The sequence below is a fragment of the Sprattus sprattus genome (genome assembly GCF_963457725.1).
Source record: "Sprattus sprattus genome assembly, chromosome: 19".
NCBI lineage: Eukaryota > Metazoa > Chordata > Actinopteri > Clupeiformes > Clupeidae > Sprattus > Sprattus sprattus.
Window position 1 is genome coordinate 6,017,875 of NC_137917.1, and position 21,968 is coordinate 6,039,842.

The 21,968-nt window shown below is 42.2% G+C and overlaps 2 protein-coding genes across 5 annotated transcripts; both read left to right on the top strand.

Annotated features, from left to right (window-relative positions):
- The first annotated feature begins 1,504 nt into the window (after positions 1-1,504).
- LOC308380434 (uncharacterized protein) lies at positions 1,505-10,038 on the top strand. 3 transcript variants are annotated; one of them, XM_080857771.1, is made up of 5 exons: positions 1,505-1,595; positions 2,127-2,273; positions 2,602-2,732; positions 3,216-6,062; positions 6,229-10,038. In XM_080857771.1, the coding sequence occupies exons 4-5, from the start codon at positions 4,010-4,012 to the stop codon at positions 8,586-8,588; spliced, it is 4,413 nt and encodes a 1,470-aa protein (XP_080713897.1). In that variant the 5' UTR covers positions 1,505-1,595; positions 2,127-2,273; positions 2,602-2,732; positions 3,216-4,009; the 3' UTR covers positions 8,589-10,038. The 3 variants fall into 3 exon arrangements, with proteins under 3 accessions (XP_080713897.1, XP_080713896.1, XP_080713895.1); XM_080857770.1 differs by lacking the exon at positions 2,127-2,273; XM_080857769.1 differs by lacking the exon at positions 1,505-1,595 and having other exon boundaries at positions 1,665-2,273.
- Positions 10,039-11,800: 1,762 nt separating this feature from the next.
- dbpb (D site albumin promoter binding protein b) lies at positions 11,801-19,014 on the top strand. Of its 2 annotated transcripts, none has more exons than XM_080857779.1 (5): positions 11,801-12,227; positions 12,460-12,722; positions 14,285-14,770; positions 17,771-18,087; positions 18,668-19,014. In XM_080857779.1, the coding sequence occupies exons 2-5, from the start codon at positions 12,530-12,532 to the stop codon at positions 18,881-18,883; spliced, it is 1,212 nt and encodes a 403-aa protein (XP_080713905.1). In that variant the 5' UTR covers positions 11,801-12,227; positions 12,460-12,529; the 3' UTR covers positions 18,884-19,014. The 2 variants fall into 2 exon arrangements, with proteins under 2 accessions (XP_080713905.1, XP_080713906.1); XM_080857780.1 differs by having other exon boundaries at positions 17,771-18,042.
- Positions 19,015-21,968: the final 2,954 nt, after the last annotated feature.

Here is a 21,968-nt window from a genome sequence, read left to right on the forward strand (position 1 = left end):
GAACAGTAGTTTAACTATGTTGAAGACAACAGGAAGATGGTAAGGCACACATTTCTCTTTGTAGAGGAGATGTGGATATACCTGTCAACATCTACCCCACATAGACTAAATGTTTGTGTGGTGAATATATATTTCATGAAAGCACAATGTTCAAAAGGATATGCTTTCATATGGAGGGGCTTGTGCTAATGCTAAGCCAGAGAGATACAATTTATGGAAAACTGGAAAAACAGAATTATAAACAAGCATAAATTAACCAAGAAAACTTGTGACAGTGGTAATCAACTGCAAGATTTTTCTATTCCATCAAGCACATGGAAAAATGAATGATGATGGACTGTGAATGAATCTTTCAGACAATCTTCCTACACACTATAATATGTAAGTGTTTGTCATTGTCATTATTATGACAGCTATTACTATATAATTATTGGTAGTATTATTACTGTTATGATTATGGAGTATAATATATTTAATGATGGTGATGTTTTTTTCTTCTGTGAAGTGTTACTGTATTTTTTAAAAGTATCTACCTTTCTCATGAATGTTGAAACAATTCATTGTAGAAAGCGGAAGCACAACTAACGAGATATTAATTTATAGCCGGTTGTATTTGCCAATTTTATTACATCGAATGCGTTGAGAAATGCCCAATATGATGTCACTTAACAATGTTTAAAGGCTTGCTGATGTCACAAACCAGTGTGAGATATCACAGTGGGATTAAGTATCATGTCACTGCCATAGGTTTTACAGAGGACACATCTGTTCTATTGCTATGGTCACAATATGTGCATATGTTGCGTGTACTGAATGTCTCATTATAGATAGGATTTTAAGTATTTGAATGTTACTTTCAGGGAATATAAAGACAGCTAAAACAAGTTAAGCATTTTCTTTCAGATGTAAAAGGGTTTGTAGCAATGTCTCCTCTGTCTTGTATCCATAAGCCATACAGTTAAACTATTTATTTGACGAAACATCAGTTAGGAATGATTTGTGGAACACAGGCCTATTACATTTTGTATTATTGATACAAAGAGTAGTCAGAGGGCCATTTGGCCATTTGTGACCTCTCACAAGAGAGATCTTGGTAAACTTTTATTTGTAATGCATAGATGTAGAAAATATAGCCTGATCTGAAATCACAGTTAGAATGTGAGAAAAGCTAGTGTACTCAATTGTGCAATCAAGGAAATCTCTGATCCCTGGCTATAAAAGAATAACCTACCCTATGTTCTTCTTTGACTTGTCCTAACCCTTTTGGATATCAGTGTGAACAAGATGTAATATTATTTGTAGAAATAAAATGCAGCAAATTTAAATGTTTCTTTTTCTTTTATGGGGAAATACAATGTTAGGGGTACATGTTCAAATAACAACATCTGTTTATTAAAACAGAGATAATTTTGTTTTCGATCAAAATCTCAACTGGCTGCTTTAATAGGCTATAATTTAAGATGTCGCAGAAAAAAATCTAAGGCGGCCATCTTAACGGACATAAGGCTGGTGTAAGCTGACAGAATGTAGGCTAATAAAATGGCTTCGGCGTTTTCAGATCTCATGCAACAGAGATCATGCTTTCACTAACACAGGTAACATTGTAATTTTAAATTCGAACATAGTTATTTTGCGAAATGTAACAACCCAGCGTTACAGTAGCCTCTATGCAAAGGAGCTGCAGTCAACTGGCTAGCTTGTGTATTGTCGCACTACTTCGGTGTTAGCCCTAGCCAGTGCATGCAGAGATGACAGATGTCTGATGGGCCGGTTTGAAAAATTCGTTGCGCGTCAGAGCAAACAAAACCCTTCAGACTTAAGAGATTTTCTGTCGAATATGATCGTTCCCACTTGAGCGTGTACAATTTTCTCCATAGACAAATAAGACTGTGCAACGATAGCCGGAAGTACTAAAAGGGCCGGAAACGGCCAATGTTAAGTGAGCACACGTCATTCACCCCCTTACCAAAAATTAACATAGACCGTCCAAAACAATTTGGCCGACAAAAATGCAACAATTCATCGGTCGAAATGGAAACCGCTAGCAACGTCAAAATAGCCTAGTAAACCTGTGTATCGTGGGGTCCTGGTGAAGACTAACGACGGGCTCCCTCTTTTCAATGCAGCGCAACATCATTGAAAATGGTCTCTTGCTAACGGGTTAGCTGGCTGATACGAAAACAGCACACAGAGAATGGCAGATGAGCGAGTGGGTGAGGGGGGAGCACAACAGGCCTCGTTCATCTCGCCCTGGCTCAAAATTGGACACTTAGGTAAAATACCACACGTTATTGAATACTTAATATACAAATATATAATCTTAAGTTGTGTAGTTTTTGCAAAAGGGAATGCGGATGTATATTGGTGCACGGTCAGTGATGCATTTTATTGAGGTTAGCCTATGGACGGTGCGGTTAGCAAGTGTTGCAAACAAACCATATCGCCATCCAGCTGTTTTGCATGCTAGCTGGTTGCCTTTTGCACAAACATTCAAAAGTTGCTTTAATTACTCGATTCGAGTTTCTTAGATGGTGCAAGATTGCATTGTTGTGTGGCGTAATATTTACTGTAATCAACAGCTGACGCCACTGTTCTCCACAGAATTTGCCAACTGCATGATTGAACGAGGCATTCAGAAGATGTAATAATTATTCGAAATCCCTCTCTCCCCCTCTTGGTTGACTGTCTCACGTTCCAAGCTGCGAATCGACTTCCTTTTTGCTAAGTCTAAGGTGAGTTGTTTATTTATTTATAAAAATTTTTTTTTTAAATGATTTGTCAGCGAATTAACCTCAAGTTAAGCACATTTTCATGACGAATTTATTAATATTTTTTCCCATTGTCAGAATTGATACAAAATACAAATTGTGTTCATAAATTGCTTGTAGGCCTAATTTTAATGATTTTCAATAAACAGAATGATTAAGAGTTTGTTTTTTCTGTTTATCTTATTATTCCTAATTTCTTGACTATTAAGGAATGGGTTGTTAACATGAACATAAAGGCAGCATACTCAGAGTAGTGTTGTTATATATATTTATACATCATTGTATTTGTATCTGTAGTTTATATATAAATATATATATATATATATATATATATATATATATATATAAATCTTTTGATCAGTTTGTAGCTTACTACATCTGAAATTAAACTTCAATTGCAATTCAAATGACTTGTTTAACCCATTACTTTTATCTTTTCTGTCACAGATTCTTCAGCTCATGAACTGAGAAAAAAACGTGAGGGGGAATTGGGGAACATTCAATGAAAGTGAAAGCAATTTAGACTGACATCATATCCTAACAGATGCTAATCTACATCAGTCATCACCTCACTTCTTAAAAGCAAACAGTGCTGAATTCCAAAATAATGTAAATAGAAATGTGCCGAATTGGAGATTTACCTAAGAAGGAGATCCACAGAGAAAGGATCAGAACGCTACTCAACATCTAAAAAAGGACTTTGGCACATTAATGTATGATGTACTCAGTGTCATGCAAAAGACTTTCCTAAGAAGGAATATGCACACTTTTCATGCATGGACAAATCAGAGATGCACAGCAAAGCTGTGATACATTGTCAAACAAACACTCTGAATACACATTGCCGTCCTAGGTTGTGATTTGACACCTCTGAAGCACTTAAAAAAGACTGAAATATATGTCCTACCCAAATTTAGGTATTTCATTGAAAAAAGGTCTGATAATACAGAAACATAAAGTAAGTATCACCTCCTCAATTGAACTTTCTGTCCCTACCTCTCTTAAATAGAAAGTTGGTCAACAGAGGAAAGTCATTTGAGCTGAAGATTTAGTAGAAGCATACAAAACAGACATTTTTGGCAGCCGTATTGAAGCTGAGATGTGGGCCAGAAACACTTTACAAAGCAGCATTTCCTTGAAGTGAGATTTGAAGTAGTAGATCTTCTGTGGGTGGAATCGTTGTTGCCACTCCTGGCGCTGGTGGTGTGCCTTTTGCACCTCCATGTCCCAGTGAGTGGGAAATGTTCCAGTTTGGAAAATACAACTTGGACATCATAGAGATGCTGAGTGGACATCAGGCTCACCAGTTCAAGGGTCTTGGATTAGAACGACAGCTACAACATCAGCAGCAAGTACAACTTCATCAGCATCAGTTACAGCAACAACAGCAGCAGCAGGCAGAATCACCAGGAGCTCTTCTGTCTGGACTTGGCTTGGGACCTCTTCAGGGATCCCGGAGCAACGCATTCAGTGATTCCTCATCACTTTTTGCCAAAATGAGTGCCCCTCCCCCACCTTTGCAGCAACAGTCTCTGTCTTCATCCTCGCAATCATCCCGAAAGTCTAGCAAAATGGCCGGAAGTAGCAGCAGTGGATACCCTCAGTTTTTGCGCTCATTTCACCCATCTGATGCACTTGCCCAGGAGCAGCTGCATCATGGAGTGGGCCGCTTTGAGCACTTTGCAGGAGGCAGTGGCAGTAGTGGAAGTGGGCTTGGAGGATTAGTGTCTTCTGGACCACCACCCCCTCCTCCATTGCATCCTGGACTCTCTGTTCCCCAAGCTTCACCAGGGCCAACTTCTTCCTCTCCATCTCCATCAAGTTCAGTAGCAAACTCCATCAACCCACCCAGCAGCAGTGCGGTGACCTCTTTAGGGCACCAGCTGGTTGGATCCCAGTCTGATGCCCGCAGCCTTCATCAACAGTTCAGCTGTATGCTAGCAGCCAATCAATACTTTTTATCTGGTGTTCCAGCAAACGCCAGTTTGGAGCAGTTCTTGGTCCAACAAGGCAGCCACAACCACCTTGGTCTTAGTGATTCAAGTTCTGGCCTTGCACCTCCTCCTGCACTTCATTCCACACATTCTCACTCCAACCCCCCACAGCAGCAGCAGCCACCCCAACAGCAGCAGTTGCCCCCTCACACTCTGTCACACCCTCACTCCCACCACCACCACCATCACCACCACCCTCTCCATTCAACCTCCCAATCCTCATCACTAGGTAGTTTTGACTTTCAAGGTATCCCAGTCCTGTCCTCAAACCAGCTAGCTTCTCTAATGCAACAGGAAGCTGGCCTTCCTCTCCCATTACCTCTTCATCTGTCTCTCTCCAAGGATGATGGGAAAGGGGACAGTGGTGGAGGAAGTGGTGGAGGTAGGAGAAAGAAAGCTATGGCGGGATACATGCCACAAAGAAAATCTGATAACAATAATAGCAGCAGTAACAGCCACAGTTCTTCAAATCCTAATTCAAGTAGTACTAGTTCTGGTGGCCTCAGTCAGAGCTCATCCTCTGGCCTTGTTGGTGGGGGTGGAGGGATTGGGATGGCAGGTCATGGTGGACAGCCCCCCTCCCTCCTCTCTTCCTCGTCTGTGGTTTCTTCATCTTCCTCTTCAGCACCTTCATCAACATCAGCATCTGTTTTGGTGACAAATGGCTCACACCTCTCCAAGACTCACGGATCCATGGGGCCTCCTCGGCCTGAACCTGAGGCGCTCTACCATTGTGGCGAATGTGGCAAAACCTTCACACATCTTTCAAGTCTGCGAAGACATCTACGCTGTCACGAATTGACCACTGCAGGAACCGCAGGCTCCAGAAATAATAATCCAAACCCTGTACAGCTCGCTGCAGAACGAGGAGGTGATCCTCATTCAACCCCACCGGCTAGTGCAGTTGTTGTTGCTTCATCCTCCTGTCCAAGTCCTGATAAGACTTTCCAATGTTCTGAGTGCGGGAAAGGATTCAAGAAAAAGGGGCATCTCATTCAGCATGGTGTGATACATTCAGGAGCAAAACCATTTGCTTGCTCAACATGCACTCGTGCTTTCAACCGCCGAGAGTCTCTGACCCGCCACGAGAAGATCCATGAAGATAAACCGTTCCGTTGCCCTGCATGTGGACGCTGTTTCCGAGAGAGCACCTCTCTGTTGAACCATGCAGCCTCTGGCACGTGTGGAAAACCAGGAAGGCCTCCCAGACCACGGAGCCCTGGAAGCGGCAGTGCCATGGCTGGTAAAAGCAGTAAGAGTGGCACAGCCAGTGACGGAGGGATGGGTATCAGTGGCGTAGGTAAATGCTGGGGTAGGGCAGGGGTGTGAAGCCTTGGAAAATTGGGAAGTAAAAGACAAATAAGTCCTGAAATTGTATTGTCTTGACTTGTCATTTTTTCTTGTGGTAAACAATATTAATGGATGACGAAAAGATGTTCATTCAAAATTTGTCATTTTTTTTGTAGGTTCTTACAGAAGTGATGGTTACAATGATGACTACAAAGATCAACGTTCTCAAAGCCACCCATATTCTGGGCCTTCCTCCTGCGGCAGTGGGATGACTGGCCCAGCCCTGAGGAAGGCGCCTCTAGCTCCAACTCTGCATCCACACCCCCAAAGCCAACAGCAGCATCATCACCAGCCACACCTCCCCCTCTCCTCCCTTCTGGATGACTCTGAAGATGATGTCACAAGTTCAGTCAATAATGCTATATCTGCCATCACCGCTGCTGCAGCCAACTGTATGAGCAGTGATATGAATAGTGGTGGAAACCGAGGAGATGACCGTAGAGACATAATTGGAGGGTTGCTTGGTGGCCTTGGTTTGGGCCCCCTTGGGGTCTCCCAAAGTGGTCCATCATCCACTTCGGGAATAGATAAATCATATAGGGGAGGTGGTCACCCAGGAGGCATGGGTGGTTTGGCCCCAAATCAGCAGATTCCAGGTGCCAAGCCCAAACGTCCACGGAAGCCACGCAAGAAGAAGGAGCCTGGGCCAGGTGGAGAGATCGTAAAGAGAAGGCAGACGTCTCACAGGGGAATAAATGGAAATGAACGCCCATATCTGTGCAGTGTCTGTGGTCGAGGGTTTGCAAGGCGTGAGACGCTACGCAGACATGATCGCATACACACTGGTGAGAAACCTCATCACTGCACAGTCTGTGGTAAATATTTCAGAGAAGCCTTCCATCTGTCCAAGCACCACACAGTTCACTCTGGGGAGAAGAATTACAAATGCGGTCTTTGTGGAAAAGAATTTGGCTATGCGCAGAGCCTTAAAAGACATGCTAAGCTGCACCAAAAAGGGGAGATGGAAGAGGTACCCACAACTCCTGGTGGAGAGAACCTGAACAGCTACACAAATCCAGGGGGCATGAACCAAGATAGGGGTCAAGGGAACTCTTCCTATTATTCATATTCACAAGATGTTAAGCCTCAAGGGTCTCATAGTCAGCCTCCCCCTAGGTTGTACACATGTGCGATATGTTGGAAGTCCTTCCGTCATCATTTTCACCTAACTGCACATCATCAAACAGTTCATGAAACTGGGGGAGAAAAGCTTTTTTCCTGTGAGGTGTGTGGGAAGGCCTTTGCATATTCCAACAGCCTCACAAGGCACAGGCTCTCCCAGCATGGTTTGTCACGCACAGGCCAAACAAATTCACAAGGTGATACTAGTGGCTCTGGGGCCAATACCAGTGTAGGTGGTTCTGTCTCTGAGAGTGAGGCTGCTACAAATGCCTTGCTCCAACTTGCTCCCCCTGGTGGAGCACATGGGGAACAGCAGGCACATGGTGGCGTTCTCCATAGTCATCAGCCGCCTCCCCCACAACCACAAGCGGGTTACTCCCCTTTGTTTTATGTCCCAGATACAAACACATCTCACCCCTCATCCTCCAATGCCTCCCCATATTCTCATCCACTTCCCTCCAGTTCAAACATACCTCCCCTTAGCCATCAACAGTCACCAACAGGTGTGAAAGGAGAGCCTCTTTACCAGACAGGCGCAGGTCACACAATGAACACAAACCCTTCTGGACATCCCTCTTTTGGGATGTCCCCAAATGAACCCCATCCACTTCATCACCTCCATCACCATCACCACCATTCTGAGGATCTGCAGTCTCGTCATCAGCACAATCAGAGCTTTCACTCGCAAGATGACCTGAGAAAAAAAAAAACGAAAAAAAAAAAAAAGGCCGACCGATTGAGGGGAGTATACAGATGGGACGAGAGGGTGGGAAGGGAGCAGATCGGGAGGGAGAAAGTTCTGAGGAGGAAAATGCTGAGGAGAAAAAGGAGAGCGATTCACCGCCGGCAACGCCGCTTCAGGAAGCGCATGGCCCTGCTCTTGAGGATTAGACGTGGAGGAAGCGGAAGAACAACAGTATGTGAACTAGCAGCTGTGCAGGGGTTAAAGCTTCATAGTTTAGCGTCTTTACAAAACCCCCTCAAGCGTTTTCCTTGTCCCCTCTGCCCACGTTCAACCTTTTCACGACGTGCAGCCCTTATAGTCCATCGCGCAGCCAAGCACTGTCCCAGAGCCAGTTTCCCTGCCGAGCGTCTGAAATGTAATGTCTGTGGGAAACAGTCTCGGAAATTTTTGTCCTTCTTCATTCACAGGGGGTCTCACTTATCCAAGGGAACATTCTCTTGTAAACGTTGCTCTTCACGTTTCTGGAACCCCAATCTCCTTAAGCGACACAAGACATCCTGTCGTGGAAAATTAGCAGGCTTACGCCGAGGAAGAGCACTTCATTCGAAATTAGCAACAGGGGCAGTAGGTAAGGGAGGAGATGGCCATAGTGGCCAACCTTACATGTGAGGTGTATATATATACAGTATATAACACTTCAAGTGTTAAATTGGCTTTTGAAAGAAGATATGCGAAAAAGAAAACAAGACTTTGAGGGTTGGTATGTGCATGCTATTATTGAAGAAATGATCATCTGAATGGCCCATGATGGATTCTACAATTTTGGAAGGCACCAGTACTTCAGCTTTTCAGTGACTGTTTAAGACGGTGCATTTTCCTTTATAATATCACGAACAGCGCTAATAATCAGAACTAACCTAACCTTAAAGCAAGCACCCACAATCCCAGTTGCATGGGATGATTTTTTAAAGGACATCACAGTTCCCTTCCAGATTCTCCTTAACCTTTATGTGCATTTACAGTACTGTGGATCATTAGATGAGATTTCTGTGACTTGCTCATATTTACCCCTTTTCCTAGCAGTAATGATTAGCCCTCACTGTAACCCAGCAAACTCTGTATAAGTATTCTGTCTCTGATGTGTATAATGTGTAGTGGATGTTCACGTAGAGATGGTGTGGACATATGAACTCTTTAATGTAAAACTGCATTTAATAGGAGAAGAGGGATCTTGGGAAAGTGAAGGTATTAGTTTGAGGAAACTGTCTTTTCTTTTGGTTGTATTTTTGTGCATGTTGGACATGTTAAACAATTATCTTAGCTGATATGAGGTTTGGAAATCACTATGTGGCCGTTACACTTTAAATCGAATTTGAGAAGTGCAATTTTTATTTGTTGCTGTTACAATATTTCGCTCCAAATCCAGGCTAATAGGTCTCAGACCATGTATTTGGACTATGTCAATCACCTGATAAGATCAGGTGGTATCAGTATTTTAATAAAATGTCATAATTGACATGAGAAATTGACAATGAATGGTTGATTTGAAAAGTGCTTTTTAAATAATCAAAGTATAAAACATTCTTTGAGTAAAATTGGAAGTACATCATATCTTGCCAAAACTAATATAAGAAATAAAGCCTTTAACCAAAAGTCTGTATTGAAAGTGGTAGCCTCTTGCACCACGAACAGCAGTGTAAGCAGAAATGTAGTGTTTTTACATGGAGGTTGAAATAGAAAAAAGAACGGAACAAGTGTACTGTAATGTAAATCGTGTTGATATTTTATTACTGTTACAATGTCTCTCTTTTTTGCAATCAAATGCCTAATATTTAGTTTCTATCATTGCTACTTTGTGAGTAGGTGGAACAAGAATGTGGGAGTTATCACTGTAGAGGAGAACATGACTTAACATATTAATGTGTTTGACACAGCCTTTCAAACCCTAAACCTTAGCTCTTACACATTTATCACTTTTTTTCTCAAGTAGATATCCATACTACTCATAGCATACTACTCATAGCCCTGTTTTCTTCAAAAGAAAATGATTCTAAGTACCTTTCTATCACTTTATTTACCTATGATACAAATGGTTGTTGATTCTAAGCATTTAATAAAAATGTAAACTGTATATTTGTGTGATTTTGTGTGTTTTAGAATCCCTATGCTACAGAGATATTTCTAAATAGCTGTACATATAACTCATAGCTATAGTTCATTAGCCATTATAGACATTGGGAAGAAGCCTATAATATTTAACAGCAGCAAAGCCAGCTAAGTTGGGGGCATTTACAACTCTTACTAAAAGTTACAGTGAACACATTTATTGTGAAACAAGGAAAATTGTTCAACCAGTCACATTAATTATTTCACTAGAATTGTCAGTGCTCAGAAGTTGACACTGCATATTAAGAGACCCTGCTAAGAGTTTTATTTCGAAACTCTGGAGAAATGATCAGTTGCACCATCATACGTTCACCACAGGGTAGCAGTGGAGCTCTCCTTTCCGAATCACTGTATGGTGCCTGACTGAAGGTAGAGTGTGACTGTCACATGGATTTTGCACTGATGGAAAACGGGACACAGTACAGTGCCTTGTTTGCTAAATCAGTGGCCTTTCGAATGTATCCATTGAGTAAGCTGGGCGTAAATTAGATTTCTCCTATTTATCATTGCATTAGTTAATAGTTTAAATCATAAAGACTGAGCCGTAATAGAAATATCACCCGGTGCACGGTCATTTACACATCACGTGAACATATATTAAATGTACTTCACATCAAAACGTATAGGCTACTTTTTGTATTGACCTAGTTAGGTAGTTTTAACCAGGTTAAATGTACACGGGCTTAGGCATCTGTAGCTCCAAAATGCAAGTAAAGGCCACGGGGGAGAAAACTGTGTAAGCTCGGAAAATCTATTTCCTTTTTGACTATGGATTTCTAGTCGTGGGACAAGCAGTACAGGCACATGCGTTCAGTGGCCTTGCATCGATGTTCCAGTGCCTCTCGGTCTCACGCGGCTCTAGCATGGGGTTAGAAGAGGGCGGTGCGAACATTGCAGAAACCACCAATTGGCTGCTTAAGGGGCCGAGCCTGAATGAAACAGCAACCAATCGCTGGGATTTCAGCACCGGGCTTGCTGCTTCTCCGCGTGCGGTGGCCATGTGCAAGCGAGTGCTGCTCTTGTTTTTGAAAGGCAACCAACGTGTAGTACTCCTGTCGGCGTAGAACTGACACGCGCTCACGTTTTCTCCGGATTACCAGCGAGCTGAAAAGTGCGTCTGCTATATTGGTCGACGTTTTGTTTTAGCCAGTTTACCAAACTTAATACTGATGCAACTCAATACCTACTTAATGCAGTTGACTTTGTACTATGATAATAAAACAATGTATGCACTGTATTTTGCACCAAGATGATATTTGATATTTCTGGTGCACGATCAAGACTCGAGGTTCCAGATATGTTCATTCCAGCAAATAAAAACAAACAGCCAAGGCAGTGAAAACTTAACTGACATTTAAGCTTATTGAGGTTTAAACTTTCCTATCTAGCATAGGGAGCATAAAGAACAGTGGCTGTTGTTGGCTACCCAATAGTGTGGCCTACTTTTAATGGATAATAATTATAATATAATAGAGTAGAGAGAGTGTTCATCATAAGCAATCTATTGCATTTACTTGGGCACATCGCTGAGCGCATGTTTGACTCGAAGATTTCAGTCATTAATATTAATCAGACAAAATCCTCCAGGCCGCCTTAACGCTGCTGTGACGTCACGTGTATTGCCCGTGTTCGTTCCAGCTGAGCGGAGTGCTCTCGGCGGCTAGAGCGCAAGCCGTGCCTCAACACTCAGAGAAAACTAAGGAGAGAGGGGGCCACAGAAAAAAACGACAGAGGGACTGTATGGGAAAAAAGAGAAAGCAAATATCAGCCAACCAATTGCACTGCGTCGCTGCAACCGCCTCGGTTACTCTTTGTTGTCATTTGTCATTTCTGCTGGACATAGTTTTCTTTCCTTTCCTACTCCACGGTCTTGGGTTAAATGTTGTTTTCTAGTGCTTACATTGTCAAATATTTCAATAATTCACTGGCGCAGCGTTAATCTAATTCTGTATCCGACTTTGGTGCTGTCATTCGAGTTGGAAATGGACCACCTTTCTCATTTTTTTTAAATTTGTGTCTGGATCGGAATAATCCAACGCGGTCGGATAACTATTGGAATATATTCACGTCGTATGGAACTATCTTCACTATTTTTAACATGAAGAGTCAGTCTGGTGTATGAAATCTTCATTCATCATAAAGGTAAATTTGGATTTATGTCCTGTCAATTCTAGTAGCACTATGGCACAAGCTAGCACTCTTTGCCTTGCAGATTTATAATATCAATTTGAAACATTGACAGCTACTTTTACATTTATGATATTAGTAGGTTACTTCATAATTGCTATGCTGTTCTTATAATATGTGCTTTGCGGACTTATTTTGATCTGACAACAAGTGTCATGTGACTGATCGACTTCTGTCCATTGAGTAGTTCTGAACACGTCACTCATCTCGACTCGGCACCCTCAAGCGATCCCGGGAGATTACAACTCTAGACGGTGATGTCCAGGCCGATTTCGCAGCTTCTTCCTCCGGACCTTCACCACGCCGGAGCCAGTCCTCAGTTTGGAAATTGCAATCAGTCTTCGTACCCTCTCAGTGGCGGCCACTTGAATCCTGCGGCCAACTTGAAGTCCCTCCTGCAGCTGCCAATGAAGGGTGACCAACAAAGAAGCAAAGACACTGAAATGAAAGGTAAGAATATCTCCATCAACTCTGATGACTTTAACTTCCACTCCACACTTCTGCCTTCCCTCTGGTATTTGGTCACGAGTGTATCAATTGACCCTACACTTGTCTCCACGTCCCTTTTGGGTTTATTCATCACAGCAGCTTATAGAAAGTGATTGAGTTACCCCTGATTTCAAATAGTTACAATCATAAAATCAAATTTACAATTTGCAATCAAAAGAGGCAAGAGGTCCAACAGTGGGTGGAGTTTGGCCAGAAGTACCATATGACAGCTGTGAGGTCCCTTGAGGTTCTCAGCCACTAGTTAAGCCTCTATCACACAGCACATGGCCTAGCCATACAACAAAATAGTTGAGAAGAGGATTTAGTATGTTGTTGCTTACTAATGTGGTGTTCTTGTCACAAAGATCTCCTTTAATGACGCTGAAGCCACTTTGCAGTTCTTACACCCTCCCATCAACATTTAGAATCTCAGAAACAACTACAGTGAATGGACACTATAATATTGAGTGTAACTGTATATCATCATGTATATGAGAGATGATGGGTTTGATTCAACTGAATGGAGTGGAATACATTTGAATGTAGCCTACTACAGGTAACTGTTCTAGTAAAAAACAAAAAGCTAAGTTGTGTCCATATACAATCATTTTGATTATCTGTACAGATCAAGTGAATAATGGCACAAAAGTATTTAAATTATATGAAATTGTAATAAAGAGAATTTAACTGTATATTCCTCCCTCCCACAGCAGCAGCAAGAATAATAGTCTAGTAATAATATTCATAATGATAACAACAATAACACCAACAACAATAATAATAACGTTTTTATAGGTTATGATTATTTTTGTATTTATCTCTTAAGTATCCTATAAGATAAATTGCTCATGAGCTGCATATTCCTATTTCACTTTAGATTGACTCAGTTGCCTTTGTGATTCCAATTGAGCCAGATCCTTGTAGCTTTGTCAGACTGTCTCTGTAACTTTGTAACTGACTCAGCAAGGCCATCATACTGAGCAAGGACACCTTCTGCATCCATCCACAGCTTTTTTGTCAGCTGTAGTACAAAGATTTACTTGGGAAATAGAGGAAGCCAAAGAAACATGCTGAGGGATGTATGTGATTGGGCTTGAGCATCAAGGCTATTGTGTCAAAGACATAATCATTTTTTTGTCATTGGAATGGGAAATGGACCTTGGTGGAAAGAGTGTAGAGTCACCATTCTATGTGTGTTCATGTCGATAAATAATCACTCAAGTGAGTGTCCATTTTGTAGAAATAGTCAGAGTCAGGTTGGAAATTTGTGTGGGCATATACATATACTCTTACGCTGAAAAAGGGATAACTAAGGTGTTGTTTGGCATGTACTCACAACATATTGGTCATGATTCAACAGGTCTTTCTCTTACATCTAAAGAGTATTGGCTTATCTGAGTCCTTGTAGAACAGGGAACCTTAAATCCTCATCCATGAGTAAATTGTGACTTGAAAATGCATATTTTTGCAGTGCCGTACTGATTTCCTCACCCCCTCATCTCATTCTCTCATCCTCTCATCAGACAAAAAAACCATCCTGGATCTGGATGAGGACTCGATGGGCCGCCACTCCATGCGCAGTAGCAGCAGCAGCAGTGGAGGGAGCAGCAGCAACAACAACAGCGGCGGCGAGGGCAACAACAGCAACAGCAGCAGCGGCAGCTTCTCTAACTCGACCTTCACAGGCCCGATGATGTGGGAGCGGACGCTACCCGTCGATGGCGGACTCTTCCAGCTGCAGTATATGGACCTGGAGGAGTTTCTGACTGAGAACGGCATGGGCAACATGCACTCCACCTCCAGCTGCTCCAGCGCGGCGCAGGTGCCCTCCCACAGCTCCCAGTCCGCCGTGCCCAACCAGAGCTCCCAGTGCCCCACCACCTCCCCGCTGCCTTGCTCTTCCGCCTCTTCTTCCTGCTCGTCCTCCTCGGCCTCCTCATCGCCCACGCTGATAGGGCTTGAAGTGCAGGCGCCACCAAACTTAATGGGAGTCCCTGACTGTTTGCACGGTGAGTTATTCGACTGAAGTGATTTGGTGTGGTGCGTATTGATTGGATTGTGAAGACCCTATTGTGTGGCAAACACAGAGGTTGGTGGTAGGTTTTTTAAACCAGTGGTGTATCGTGCAGATACCTTGCTGGTTTTAAATTTCAGCCAAGCCCTGAGATAGTGCTGGAGATCTGATCCTACACAAGGTTCTCCATTCCACGTTTGAGAGTCTAAGAGAAAGACTGAGAAAAAGCCAGAGAAACTTCTTAGAGTTGCCAGGAACTCCTATTTCGCTGGCTTTAGTTGTTGACTTAAGTAAATCAGTGGCTTGCTGCTTGGTGTTTCCACACTGTTCCACAGTCCCACAAACAACAAAACAACCACACCTTTATTTTCGCTCCATCAGACTTGAAGAATAGCCTAATAATTGTTTTCCCTTCCAGCCTTGTTCGTCAGCAAATGACCATTTGGATTTTGATTCAGCATTTGTGTTATCACAGTACTGACTGCAGTATCTGTTTTGAAGGTGCCAGGTAGCTGCACAGGGAAATGACCAGGCAAAGGGCATCCTGGAGATAATCACTGGAGCTTTGTACACTGACGTTGCCACCAGGACAGCCAGCTGCATTTGTATTTACTGTGCTTTCAAGCACAGGGCAAGGCTGTAAGCTTCAGTATTGCTAATGCCCAGAAGGCTTCCTCAGAACAGATGACAAAGTTATTGAACAGGCTCAGGGAGTGGATGAGGTGCTGCTGGTATGCATGCTTTGAAAAGGAGTTTCTCCAAAGGTTTTGTTTGTAAGTGAAGTGACAGGGAGGGTAAAAGGAAGGCTTGGTTTGCAGGTTGTGCTACAGAAGGGTCATTAAAAGACTGGGTTGGGTGTGTTGATCTGTATTTCAGGAATGTACAGTAAGTTGATGGCTGTATCTCTGTGACCTGTGCCACAGGGAGTGTTCAGGAAAGTGAATGATAGAGAGAGAAAGAGAGAGAGAGAGAGAGAACGGGTGAGGGAGGGAGAATGAGCAGGCATGGAGAGTGTTTGTGTTCGCGTGTCTTTAAATCTCTTCCCCTCCTCACACGATTGGGCCACGTGCACGTGCGCCATCATGTGCTGAGGACAGGAGCACTGGAGCAGGAGGGAGGGAGGAGACACTGTAAGAGGAGGAGGGGCAAGAATGGGAGGGAGCGAGAGAGAGAAAAAAAGAGCTGGAAGGAAAGAGGAACAGCCATGGTGATTCTGAACTTCTGATTAAATGTTTGTTGACATTGCTGTAGCGATGGAAGGATATACACAGAAGTCAAATCACCTTCATCAGGAAACTCTAAATATTTGAAAGAACAGTTTGTTTATGTGTGTATGTGCTTACAAGCGAGTATGACTGTGGCATATATTTTCATGTACAGACTCCGTACATAACACTGAATTTCTGTATGGCATTATGATAAGTGTTAATTTATCATTACATTTATCATTAAATACTGCTAAAAAGAAAAAAATATTATTTACTTGCTCAGTTAATAGGAAACACAATAAATATGTTCAGGGATACTGGAATAAATCTCCTTTTCTATCTCTTTCTCTCTCTCTCACTCTCTCTCTCTCACACACTCAAACACACGCGCGTGCACACACACACACACACACACACAGACACGCACACGCACCAGCTGCTGACGTGATTACTCATGCAGTTACTCAGCGAGCTTCACCTTCCTGCTGTTGTCTCTGGCCTGGCTTATGGTGTGCCGTGTGTCTGGAGGCCATGGGGCTCTGCACGTGCTCTCACCCCGCCTGAGTGAGTGAGTGAGTGAGTGAGTGAGTGAGACTCACAGCCAAGTCACGGGCGAGCACAGCATAAACCACTCAGGGACACCACCTCCAACAGCAGGACTAGTTGTGTGTGAAGCCCTTCCATGGTGTCTGTGTGAGTTTGTGATATGCAAAATGTGTCAGAATATGTTTTAGGCAAAGGGGATCGTGTGTGTATGAGTGTGTTTTAGTTATGGGTAATGTAAAATATGGATAGTAGCTGACTTTTTGATATATATTTTAGATTTACACATAAGCCTACAATTCAGATTGAATATCGTTTTGGTTTGACTTGAACAGCTGTCACTGTAAGGGATGAGAGAACTGGTTTTATTTACATGAAATATGCATACCTGTCAAGTTAACATGAGTGAAATCCGTGAGGTCAGTAATTGAAATATGTCACCCCCACCGCCCACATACACACACACACACACACACACACAAAAGACAACACGTGCGAGCGTATTGTTACACTAGCGCTTCATTTTGTTGGCCCCATACAGATAAGTTGTTCTGTCATGAAGGTGCTACCCGCTGTATATGTTGACTAGTATGACTCGAACGCAGTTATAATGAGCACAGTGCTAACACGGCAGTCTCTCTCTTGACTTGTAATTATTATTCTATGCAATTGTGAGTGAATATTCGAGATAACAGATAAAACGTGAGTCTTGACAGGTGTGAATGTACATTATGGGTATTTACAAGATAGAACAATCAGTATCTCTCCTTTCACCTATAATGATAGCACTAGATCTGATACCATAAACTCATAGTGTGGAAATGCCAAGTAAATACTTTGCAGCCCATCTGAAGTATCAGCATCAGAGGTTAAGAGATATTGCCTTGCACACTGTTACCATCTAGTGGACAGATTGTAAAATTGCACTACAAGGCTGATCATGGCTGATCATGAGCCCACACTAGCAAGCGTCTCCTGTCAGCAAACTGGGTGCTTAGAAAGTTGAATGAAACATAATTGTATTACAATGGTCTTGTTTTAGCCAGAAATTAAGTGCTGAATTGCTATGATTGGAGTAGTCATTAAGGTACTTTGTACCATTCAGATGTTTATGAAACACTTTTGTAAGTTGAAAGCAGATGGACACAAACAGGATAATGACTTATGACATTGCTATGTCTTAATTGATTTGACTCTAGACTGGGTGCAGTTGTAAGACCAGCTCCTTCTCTCCCCCTCTGCAGGAGGCCATACAGCTGCCTTGGACCCCAATCAGTCCCCCTCTCCTACCTCCTGTGCTCCAATGGACACTCCACCAGAAACCGACGGCGACAGCGAAATGGGCGATATGAGCGAAATGGGCAACTATGACACAGAGGCTTCTGACCTGGCATTGTCCACTGTCCCTGGCCAGGAATCGTTTGACCCGCGGGGGCACCGTTTCAATGACGACGAGTTAAAGCCACAGCCCATGATCAAGAAGGCACGCAAGATGATGGTGCCAGAGGACCTGAAGGTTAGCACAGCAGCAGATCTGTCACATCTACAATGCAGAGAGAAAGTGAGATCTTAAAATTACTGGCCATCTGGCTTTACAGTACATGTGCACTGATAACTTTAGCATTAGCAAATGCATGGCACATTAGAATGGTACTATTCTATTCTGTTCTTTTAAATGTAATATGTATCATTCTCTCCCTATACTCAATTTTTTTTTTCTAGTTTCTTATAGACATTTAAGTTGGTTACTAGCAAATAGCATATTTATGGGATCAATAATTGTTTTGATAAAAAATGTAAGATCTTAAGTTTATATTATAAATAATGAGGAGAGGATGTATGTTTGCTGGGCTGTAATTAAGGTCTCTCCATATGTGACTGTCAGATGTTGCTCTGAGGGCCCATCCAAGTGTTAATAATGCAGAGCCATATCTCATGGTGGAGCTCAGGCTCAGCGTGAGGCCCAGATTAGATCTGTCTGAGCACGGCCTGATTAGATGGTCTCCTCTAAAACCATTAGATGAGTAAATTATTTATTTCCTCTCAGTTTTTTTCCTCCTCATCATTGTTGTTTTATTCTCTTTTTTTCTACTTCTCTACCCATCCTTTGCCCCCCCCCCCCCCCCCTCCATCTCCAATAGGACGATAAGTATTGGTCCCGCCGCCATAAGAACAACGAGGCAGCCAAGCGCTCCCGTGATGCACGCCGGTTGAAGGAGAACCAGATCTCCGTGCGCGCTTCCTTTCTGGAGCGCGAGAACGCTGCACTGCGACAGGAAGTGGCCGATATGCGCAAGGAGCTCGGCCGCTGCCGCAACCTCCTCAACAAGTACGAGAGTCGCCATGGGGATCAATGAGGACCTGGAGGAGGATGAAGAGCAGCCATGAAGCTCTCTGAATGAATGTTCTAGTGGATGGGAGACAGAAAAGACACTGGTTGAACTGGGAGATGGAAAAATGGAGAAAGACTGGATGGAATAGACAAAGAATGCAGAAGATGGGGAGGGAGGGAGAGGTGAGGGGAAATGAAGATAGTTTTTATCCGTGGAGAGAAGAGATCTAAAGAAAGATATGTTGAGAAACTAAACAGCAGGTGTATCTGTTTTTTCCTGCAGTGTGATTTTAGACTGTTGAGAAATGAATTTTGGTATTGGAGAGATCTGTATATTTTTATATGATAGATATAAAAGATAGGGGATGAAGCTAATTTTGGAAATAATTTTTGTATATTTGTATATTTTTGTATATTTTTATATTTGTTAGATGGAGAAAGAGATGGATTTTTAAAGATCTGTGTATAATAGAATAATGGTATATTAGCAATGGTCAGCACTTAACAGGAAGCACAGTCGTGTGACCTCAAAGAAGAGGTGGAGTCTGGAGTGGAACAGGAGGAACATCATTACATCAGATGGGGAAAGACTGTAAAATATGAAACAGACACATTACTTTAAAATTGTATAGTTCCATTCATTTATTCTCAGAATCCCTAAAGTCTTTGTTATGTATCTCTGGATTAGCATTTAATTTGCCTCAGTGGTAAGAAGGATAGAGGAAAGAGAAATACAGAGAGAGAGGTGAAGAAACAGATATAGCTGAACAGATACACCACAGCTGTTTTCATCTTTTGTTTCATCTTATGGAGAAGATTACTCACTTTTGTATGATAACTGATAACTGTATTAGTTTCATCTTTTTTGGGGTATTTATGGGGTCCCGGCGAAACAGAAGAGTTTTACATATGATGAATGGGCGTATTGATGTTATTTAAGTCTCTCGTCTTTTGGGTTTCTCATTCTGTCTCCTTCAACCTCTCCCTCTCTTGCCCTTCCTGGAGTGTAATTCCAATCCAAGGTGTCAGGAGTAGTGAACTCTCTCTAGTCAGTACTGTATTCTCTTCTTTATTTTGTTGATGGGATCTAGAGGAGCATTGTGTTCCTCTGAACATCAAGTCCACCCTTATCTAGATTACACACACACAAACCCACTCACAATGACCCTTGAGCAACATTCACCAGAATTTTACATTCACTAGTTTTGTTTGAATTAGTTTGCAAGGATTGTTGGCTATACGTAAGACATTGCTCTCTCTATACCAAAATTAGCTGTCTTTGTGTGTTTCTAATATGCAGATATATTTTGTGAATTGGGACTTTGCTATCACAACAGTGAGTCTTTAATGAAGCCTATTTTATTTAAAAATGAAATCCAGAGTTTATTCTTCAGGGCAGCATCTTTACTATACACAAAAATGAACTTCAGGTGGACATGTTATGATATTGAAGCGAACTATCATCTACTTCGCTTGCAAATGTGGTGTAAAAAAGATTTTTAAATGTGATGGGTGGAATCTTCCATTTCAGTCTGTATGTGTTCATCTCCTCAATGACCAGTTTTTAAAGTAATTACTGTTACTATTAATTATTATTGTTAAACTTATAATCTGTTACTGTTATCACTTAAAATGATTGTTTTGCTCACTATCTCTTTCTTTGGAACTTTCCTGAAAAAAAAGAGAGATTGCAGTTCCCCTACTGTCTCAGAGTTTTATGTCATATCCTGTTTATAACAGCAGTCCTTCACATACTTTTGCCAGTTCTGTGGAGACCCTCTGACAGAGTCTTCAGATACCCTTGTGGATTTGTCACCTCCGTGAAATGTGTTTGAGAATCACAGACTCTCTCAACCCTCCCGGACACACTCTGGGTTCACCCTGGACCTCGCCCTCTCCCTTGGGTGTGGAAATGGGTAGATGTATGCCTGGATATTGAGAAGGAACTCTCATTAGACTGATAGTTTGCATCTATTCAAGCACACCACATTTTTTTCTTTTTCATTTGTTGTTTGCAGCCTATGTTCCAATCAGTGGCGCTATGCTATCCCAACTGGATTGTGGGTAATGTTGTCCCTGTTTTCCCCCTCCGAATGTGGATGATTATGTACATCTCTAATTGTGTCTCTTATCTGAACTGCAACTACTGAACTGCATCAGTGGCGACCACTGTTCCTAGCCAAGGAGTGTTGTAGTCAGAATGTCAGAGAACACAAAATAAAAGAAATGTTCTTACTCAACTGACTGACTGAGTGTGGGTGTTCTTCATGTGTGCAACTATTCAGAGGATGTGCTGTTAGGGCACTCTCCTCAGTGCATGGGGTGCTCATAAGCCCTTGAGGTACACATTTTCAAAAAGTAACTATTTTTATTCAGGGCCTCCTCTCTAGAAACAGATGAAAATTTGACCAAAGATGTTGGCTGCGATTTAGTTTCAGAGAAGCAATACAGAATTTGAGCATAATATACTAGAGTTAGTATATCTATTCATTTGACTTTTTTGTGAGAGCTAGAGATGACACTCATTTTGTGCAAATTAATAAGAGTGAGAGGCAGGGAAATTAGATGGATAAGAGGCTGAATGAATCATACTGGATTCAAATCTATATGCTAACCTATGCAAACATAGTCCTATACTAGTATACTGGATTCAAACCTATATGCTAACCTATGCTAACATAGTCTTATATTAGAATACCACTTAAAGAGGGGGTTGGGTTCGTTACATGATGTTCTTCCAATACTGACGAAAACAGCATTTTAGTATCTGATGGCATATAGTTCACCACTGTGTTGATCTTGATTGAATTGGTGACTAAAGATATACAAGCACTGTATATTTGTCACCAGTTACTTGAGGGAGTGTTATAAGAGATAGAAAGGTACAGATTTGGGTAAAACATGAGATTTGTACTTTTTGTTTGCATAGATGGGAGCCCCCTTGTGCTATAGGTTGCTTTTTAAGATTGTGTCAATTGTGTGATTGTTTGTGTTTGTTTGATGCTGTTTGTTGCGTGGTCTTCTGTGTTTGTGTTTGTTTGATGCTGTTTGTTGCGTGGGCTGCTGTGTTTGATCAGGCCCATGTAGAGCCTACAGAGAAACGGGTGAAA